At 34.8% G+C, this 9,305-nt stretch overlaps 1 protein-coding gene across 1 annotated transcript; it reads left to right on the top strand.

Annotated features, from left to right (window-relative positions):
- Positions 1–8,145: 8,145 nt before the first annotated feature.
- LOC138900431 (uncharacterized) lies at positions 8,146–9,009 on the top strand. The gene is made up of 2 exons (XM_070187176.1): positions 8,146–8,437; positions 8,534–9,009. Exons 1-2 carry the CDS (start codon positions 8,146–8,148, stop codon positions 9,007–9,009), a joined length of 768 nt encoding a protein of 255 aa, XP_070043277.1.
- The last annotated feature ends 296 nt before the right edge of the window (positions 9,010–9,305 follow it).

Genomic DNA, 9,305 nt, shown 5'->3' with positions numbered 1-9,305 from the left:
GTTATCTGATTTATTTCTATTATTGTTGTTGTTACTAATATTACGTACAGGTAATGTAAGTGACTCGCCTTAGACTCGTCACTACTTCATTGAGGTTAGGCTCAGTACTTACCAGTATATGGGGTCGGTTGTACTGATACTACACTCTGCACTTCTTGTGCAGATTTCGGAGTTGGTCCCAGCGGCGTGCCATAGACTTGCTCAGATTTCAGCTATTTAGAGGAGACTTGAGGTATAACTTCATGGCGTCCGCAGTTCTGAAGTCCCCGTCTATTTTATTTTAGCTGTGTGTTTATTTTCAGACAACTTTATTTTATTCAGACCTTTATTTGTATTATTCTAGAATCTCGTGCACTTGTGACACCAATTCTGGGATGGTATTTAGACACCGTCGTTGTTATGGATTATTCACTATATTTTAGACTTTACTTCCGCATTTGTTCCTTGATTATTAATAACTTTAAAAATTGTTTTAAAAAAAGATAATATTATTCTAACGTTGGCTTGCCTAGCAAGTGAAATGTTAGGTGCCATCACGGTCCGAAGGTGGGAATTTCGGATCGTGACATTTTTGCTCATTTTTTAGTTTTAAGTCTCAGATTTGGGCGATTTTAAAGGGATTTTTTCACAAGTTCGAACTGGGTAAGTGTCCTTATCCTATATTGATTATATTTCATGATTCCATACTTATTTATATCATGAATCTGTGAATTTAAGGGAGTATCCAAAAATATAAAATGAAGATTTGAAAGGCAATCCGATGTCAGAATTCGATAATTTTTGTGTGATTGAATGCGTATCAGAATGGGTATTTGGGTTCCGTAATTTTTCGTCGGGTTCGAAAAAGTGGGCCCCACGTTGACTTTTGGGTGACTTTTCCGAAAATGACTTAATTTAAGTCTCTTTCGAATTGTGAAAAATGTCTAAAGCTCCAATTGATTTGTTGATAAATAAATTGCTAGGTATGACTGGTTTGGAGACTAATTCGAAAGGAAAAGCCATGGTCGAGTGATCACTTGAATTGTGAAGTAAGGTAAGTGTCGCGGTTAACCTTGACTTGAGGGAATAGAACCCTTGAACTATGTGTTATGTGAATTTCATGTGTAGTGACGTATAGACGAGGTGACGATTGTCTATACGTCGTCAAATTGCTTGTTTTCATGTGTTTACGTATTTTACCAATTGCCTTATTTCATGAATAATTGTTATATTAATTGATTCTCTTATTTTCATTGCCTGCTATTATGCCTTGATTTCATGCCTTAATTGTTACCTGCTCATCTGACTTTTGTGTCACAATTGCTTCTTGACATTTAACATTTTATATATTAAATTGCCTATCTCCTCCCTGATTCTACATTTATTTATTACCTGTCCCTATTTGTTTCCTATATAATTTATAATTGTTGTAAACTTTGTTGCTTAATAGTTTCATATTAATTGTGGCATTTATTGAAGTAGTCTTACGTATAAGTGTTGTAAGTTTATATTGTTGGAGCGAGTTGCACACTCCAATGCAATTTATTTAAAAGATTATATTGTTAGATGGGGTTGCATGCTGTAACGGAATTTATTTGAAAGATTATATTATTGGATCGAGTTGCACGCCGCAACAGATTTTATTTAAAGTTTATATTGTTGGAGCGGGTTGCACGCTGCAACGGAATTTAATTGAAACATTATATTGTGGGAACGGGTTGCACACTGCAACAGAATGATAAAAGAAATAATTGGTTGTGACTACCGAATTGACCTCGATTGTTGATATGACTTTCCTGTCTTACCTCTATTCCTGTTATTATTATTATTATTATTATTATTATTATTATTATTATTATTATTATTATTATTATTATTTTTATTTATTTATTATTATTATTATTATTATTATTTTATTATTATTATTATTATTATTATTATTGCGTACAGGTTAATGTAAGCGACATGCCTTAGCCTCGTCACTACTTCGTCGAGGTTAGGCTCGACACTTATAGAGTACATGGGGTCGGTTGTACTCATACTACACTCTGCACTTCTTGTGAAAATACCAGATTGGTCCCATCGGCGTACTGTAAATTTGCTCGGATTCAGCTATCAGAAGAGATTTGAGGTATAGCTGCACATCGTCCGCAACTCTGAAGTCTCCTTCCACTTTATCTTAGTTGTGTGCTTAATTTCTTTCAGACAACTTGATTTTATTCAGACCCTTAATTGTATTATTCTAGAAGCTCATGCACTTGTGACTCTAGTTCTGGGATAGTATTTCGACATCATTATTATTTTGGTTTGCTCACTTTAATTCAGACATTATTCCAGTTGTTTGGCTTCTTAACTATTTGATTAAAATGAATTGTTAAAAATGCTTAAAATTATTTTAACGTTGGCTTGCCTAGCAAGTGAAATGTTAGGCGCTATCACGGTCTCGAAGATGGAAATTTCGGATCGTAACAATGTTATAAAGAGAGTTGAGTGTATGTGTCTTATCTTAGATTATGTTAACTCATTTTTAATGGGTACAACTAGGAAGCACGTGCATCTTACAAAAGTTATGGATCTGAAATAATTATGTAACTCAAATTTTTAACAGGTACAACTAAAGCACAACTCATGATATATTATACGGAGAAGGTCCAAATATACCCCTGTATTTTCGAAAATAGTTTAAGAATATCCCTCGTTATACTATTGGGTAATCTATACCCCTGCAGTCATACTTTGGGTTCAAATAATTAATTATTTTCGAGAGGTTTGGGAGTGAAGGAACTTTATTAAATTATAGATTAAATTAATTAGACGGGAGGCTAGCACAGACAAGCCTTGATATAAAAACAATTTAAAGAGATAACAAAGAAAAAAAAATGAAAATCAACAATTTTAGCACATGTTAGAGAGCCAATACATTTATGGAGAAGGTCTTTAAATTATGATTGTCGAAAAACAATGAAATGCTCATACAAGAACTTTCTTAAAGTGTAAAGTACAGTTCCTAATATGGCATTGTTCAAACTTTATTCTATTATGGCCATTCTTCTCATAGCAACCGTTAGTGAGTACCTATTTTCCTTATCTCTATATTATTGGGACACACATATTTTATATGTATGCATGAAACTTAAATGTGTGTTTTTTTATGTTATATTAGTCGTGATTTGATTTTCATAATTATGATGGTGAAACATTTCAGGTAATATGCATGCCTCGATTCTCAAAGACACAAGTCGTAGTTGCACTTGATGTTGATCATAATTGTCACGCCCCAAACTCGGGGAGCGCGACCGGCGCTCAATCGAGAGAACCCCGCCGAGCAAGCCTATTAGACTTCTTTCTACCCAAACTCATCCATGGATAAAGAGGAGGTGTACTCCATTAATCAATCACTGAAAAGATTTTATTAACAACTTCCTTTTCATTTCCATTAGCAGCTTCATTCATAATTTTCAAAATATTACGAGTTTATAGAATTAATAAAAAATATGATTTCCAAATACCAACATTTCTAGTTCAATTCCCCAACATCAACCACAACCCACAACCTGTCTGCGGAGCCTCTAAGTACAATAGAAGAGTAATATGGAAATGCCGGCAACAAGGCCCCAGCTATACCTCAAAACACAGTACATGAGAAACAAAAGATACATGACCCCAAAATGAAGTGGGACTCCCCAAATCAGCTGAAAAGAGTGTACTGCTATCACTGATCAATGTCGCCTGCTGAAGAACCACCTGCATCCATTAAAGATGCAGCGCCCCCGGCAAAAGGGACGTTAGTACTGTCGAATAGCACTAGTATGTATAGCTAAAAATCCTCTTTCAAAATAGAATGCTCATATAAGAAAAGGCAACACATAGAAACAACAAGTCACAATCAACAATATCCAAACATCCAGTTAAAACATAATAATTTTCAAAATACGAACTTCATATATAATTTTGGTTGGGAGATCATTAGCACTGATATACTACCGTCTTTGTTAGCACGGAGTCCGATCACGCCCGATCGACTAGGCCATCTCCTCACGAACAATGTGGTTTGACATGTGATGCGAAAGAAAGTTGTTACCAAGAGTAGTACCACCATATGCGTAATATGGCGTCTGATCTCCACCCGATCAGCTAGGCCGCCTTCCCACATATGCTGCGTGGGTTGACTTTTCCAATCCACAAAGGTTCCAGCTTCATCCCAATTAAGGGGAATAATATCACAATTTCCAAAGGTTCTAATTTTATCCCAAATAAGGGGAATAATCTCAATCCACCCCTACACCGGCACGTGTAGTTTCGGGTGTAGGCCTTATGACCCACCCTTCCTCGGTATTGCTAATGATGCTCCCAAAAATATTTTTGATTTGATTTACAAACAGAAATATCATAAATACAATTGTACTCACCTCAACATCTTTCACATTGTATAAATTCTCATTAGTATTTTCAGTCATTCACAACGATAATATTTCCTTGGCTCATTAGGCCATTCATAAGATTCTTTATTCCTGGCATAATGGCCGTATTTCATATTCCACACTTTCACCTCTTTCAATTTCAAAGGTCACCATCAAGTATCAACATATAGGATATTTCAGAAATCATATACTTCAAATCCATTTGAAATGGAAACTTCAAACACAAATAGTTTCTTCCCAAAGAATGAGGCATACCAACCAACAATAGAAACACACATGAAGAATCATAAATGGTCAATACACCATTTACTCTTGCAATACTCTTCCCCAAAAATGACAATCTACAATTTCAACACGAGTATATAGAACTCGAATCACACTGGATATATTTATAAATCAAAGCATTAGTTAGATCAGCCACTAATGGGCATGAATTTAGTACAAAAACTTTTAGACAATTCTATCTTCGAAGTCATTTTTAAACAATTGAGTCGAGGCTCATTCCACATTCTTTATCGCATCTTCTCAAATCATTTGCACTACTAGACACAATCATAACTTAAATTCTTGGCACGTTGGCCACACTCTGTATCCCAATTAATTTATATCACTTCCAACCATCTTTATAGATTATCAATAATAAGACATTTTCAAATCAAGACTTTAGGTACACATATGAACAATTAAGAGTCTTAAGAATATTGAAATTTTTTCACACAATTTGGCATACTATCTTTCATTGAAACACGACTCAAAGCCATAACCTTTTAATAAGCAACCCATACTTTGAAACTTACGAAAACATTATGGAATTCAATTCCAAGAGAGAAAGTTTAGCCAACATACCTCAATCGAGCTTCCTTAACTCTAGTATGATCCGGAATTCTTAGCAATCCCGATCTATTTTGAGACATAACAAAATTGAACCATAATTAAAAAGATATTCATGGTCTCAGCTCATTTGAGCATTTTATCAGACACTAGGTGTGCAATTTTAACCACAAGGTTCTTCTACAAGATTTTCTTCACTCCACAACCCAATCCTTACTTATTTCAGTTCAACAATCTTCCCACAATTCTTATTGGTACATGCATGTATAAATAATAATCTCATACCCATGAATCATACTCTTAATCAACCATCTTCTACCCAAATTCGAAATTGAAAACTAGGGTATGGAACCTTACCTCTTAGATGAAAAACTTGTAGGTTTTCCTTATTAATCTTCTAAGATTTGAGCAAGACTTGATAAATAATTAGCCTACGGTTTTCTCTCTCTCTAAAACACTCTCTCTTCTCTCTAAAACATCAGATTTTTGCTCAAAAATGACCCTAAGCGTGTATTAAACGAAGTAGGGTCGGGTTTTAAAAATCCAAAAATGGAGCTCCGGAACAGGTTCTGCGGTCGCATATGTAACAGCATAATGGATATGCGAATCACATATCGGTTGCATACTTACAGACCAAAACGATCAAAAATTTGTCAGTGTATGCGGTCACTATGCGGTCCGCATAACTGTTATGCAATCGCATAATGTACCGCATAACAGTTATGCGGTTGCATAGCCGACTACATAATTGCCCCCAGACTGGCCCTTCTCCTGCTCACTTATGCGGCCATTATGCGGCTCATAGAGTGATTATGCGGTCGGATAATGGACCGCATAAACGCGCTTTTCCGCCAAAATTTTTTCTTTACTTTCCGGTGCATTGTTCAACCCAAAAAGTCGCGAAGATTTTATACCATCTTCACCATGTAAGCCTACTCCGACACCACAAAACATTGAATTCACTTGCGAAATTTACGGGGCTTTACACTGAAATACTTCAAAATTTTTCCGGGGCGTTACAATAATATCACTGGACTGGAGAGGAGATTACTCCCACAACTTGCGACTTGTTGGAGAGGGTGTACTTCCGATAGTGACTGCAGTGATTGTTGGGTTTGCTGTCATTGTAATTTGCAGAGTGAATCAATTAGTTCAAATACGTGCGTACTTGGAACAATATGAAGATGGGTTTCTTTGTGTTCTGTGGCAAAACCTTGTTATAAATCCCTATTATGCATAATTGAATCCTTGTGATTTCAATATTTACTTTGTACTATCTTATTTCCTTGTATTTCGTATAGTTTTACCTCTCAAAATTTATACTATTTCCAATCAGAGTTGGAGTTTACTATTACTCATCTTATCAATCCCTTCGCTTCAATTTGTTTTGCACTATTTCTTTATTAGTGTATTTCAAAAAAATATAAAAAGTTTTGACTGCAGACAACAATTTAGAAAGTAATAGTAGCATCTAGCAAAATGTTGTAAATAATGCTTCAAGCTGCAGGGATGACATGAAAATAAGGGGACAAAATAGAGAATAATGCACACTCTTAAGGAACCATTTGGTCTAAAACAGTTTGATTTCAAAGAAATATCAGTTTAACTGCAGTTGGGATGGAACAAATTAAATTTAATAAAAATTCAATTGAGTAATACCAAACTTGTTACACTTAAGTTTCAACGATGACAATAGGGCAAATCTAACTTACCCACTTTGTCTTATTAATTGCAGTACTTCAGGATATCCAAAAAAAAGTGAAACGATATACTGGAAGACAGGATTGCAGTAAATCAGAAGATTCAAAATGGAAGGAAAACACAACATAATGGAAGACAATTTGAGTGTTGTCCTTTTTCTTTAAAGCCATCAAAAAAAGAAAGGGAAACAAATCAAGTGCAATAACCACAAATCACTCCCTGGATTTTGGGTAGGGGAAACAAGCACTTAAATGAATCCAGCTCATCTCTCATGAAGGAACCAGAGGCACCTCTTGGGTCAAATATCATTAGAATATTGTGGGCCTCAATCAAAGATCAATTTACAACAACTCTCAAAACTCTCATATAAGAAGATTGACAAACTCAAGGATTAAACACGCAACTACAACATCTGTTTCTAAGCCTTTATAATCATTAGTACAAACACTGTATTCTTGAGTCTACAAATGTCTCAAAAAATAGGAAGAGGTAGAACACATAAAGAAAGTTGTGTCAACTCTATAAAGAATTATAGTTGTTGTACAACGTTGGTAGTGAACGTTCACAAATCATCATTATTGTAAACATTTATCAAGCACTAAGAGAGCCCTTGTGACCCAAGGGAACTGGACGTAGATACCACACCGGTACTGAACCAGTATAAAACTGTTGTGTCTTTTTTACCTTATGTTCTTTTAATTTAACTCTACTGAAGTCAAACACTATATAAAGTCTAGTCGACTAAATTCACACTTAATCAACTAAGTTTTTAAAATCGGCTACAATTCAACCCCCTCTTATATTTTCAATTGGTTTCGGAGCTTGACTCATGAACTTTGCTTAACAACAAGTGAGGAAAAGATCATGTGATCAAGCACAGTAGTTGGAGCGCTATTCCAAAAAGGAACCCCTCAAGTACGACCCCCGTACTTCAATGGTCAGCACTTTTCTCACTGGAAAGTATGCATAGAGACTTACACTATGTCATATGATATTAAAGTTTGGCGCGTAATCAAAAAGAAAAATTTTTCAATTCCGCCAAAGAAAGATGACAATGGTCAAATAATAGTATCATCTGATCCTCTTGATTTAGATTATTACACTAAGAACAATCAGTTGTCATAATAGTAAATGACAAAGCAAAAAATCTTCTGTATAATGCTATCAGTGAGAAGAATATGAAAAGATATCAAGCTGTGAAATTACAAAGAAAATGTGGGATAAATTAGAAGTCACATATGAAGGAACCAACAAAGTGAAAGAAACAAAAATCAATCTTCTAGTTCAAGATTATGAACTATTTCATATGAAGGACGAACAATCAGCAAAAGAAATATTTTTTAGGTTTAGCAAAATCATCGGAGACTTAAAATCATTTGGTAGACCAATCAAAAGCGGGGAACATGTCAGAAAAATTCTGAGAAGTTTTTCCACGATTTGGCAACCCAAAGTCATTGCCTTGGAATGTCAGGATCTTGGCAAAATGTCATATGATGAACTTAGAGGTGATCTAATTACGTTTGAAAAAATACATTAAGATAGGAAAGTTCAACAAGAAAAAAAAAAGACAGTCATATTCAAAACAACTGTGGCCGAATCAGAAAATGAAGAAGAAGAAGAAGGAGAAGAACAAGATATGAACATAGCTACGCTTTCCAAAGTGGTAACAAACATGATGAAAAAGAATAGATATAGCAGAAGAGACAAATCAAACTTCAGAAAATATAAGATAAACAATGATAATGACAAAAATGATGGAAGATGCTATGAGTGTGGGAAACATGGAGAGATCCAAGCAGAATGTCATAAACTGAAAAAGAAACATAGTAGGAACTTTCAAAAGAAGAAATCTTTTCAATTTTTGAGTGATGAAAAAGAATCTGATCAAGAAGAAGTCGCCAACATATGCTTCATGGCCATTAATGATAATAGCGATGAAGACTCTTGTGAACTTGGTCTCATGGCTGACAAAGGTACAAGTGAGTTACGTCTTCCTACATATCCAAATTATCATGAACTTCAAGAATTTATTGACATTGCTCTTGCAGATATTGAGAAAGTTCTAAATGAACTTTGAAAATCCAAAGAGAAAAGAAACATTGGGCGTTGAAATTAGAAGTATGTGAAATTGAGAGAGATATGCTTCAAGAGGAAGTTAATGAACTTCAACTTCAACTGAGTGGATTACGAAAATCCACTAGTCATAGTTATGTTAAATCAAATCAATCTATTCCTCATAAATTTTCAACTAGAATCCTTCTTCATGTATTCATTGTGGTAAAAGTAGGCACAAAACTAATCATTCCAGGTTCAGACTCAAAGCAGATAAAGGGTATGAAAATTCTAATAACCCCTCATGCTTCTACTATGGAA

The sequence above is a fragment of the Nicotiana tomentosiformis genome, chromosome 10, assembly GCF_000390325.3.
Source record: "Nicotiana tomentosiformis chromosome 10, ASM39032v3, whole genome shotgun sequence".
Classification (NCBI taxonomy): Eukaryota; Viridiplantae; Streptophyta; class Magnoliopsida; order Solanales; family Solanaceae; genus Nicotiana; species Nicotiana tomentosiformis.
This window is presented reverse-complemented; position numbering and strand designations above follow the sequence as displayed.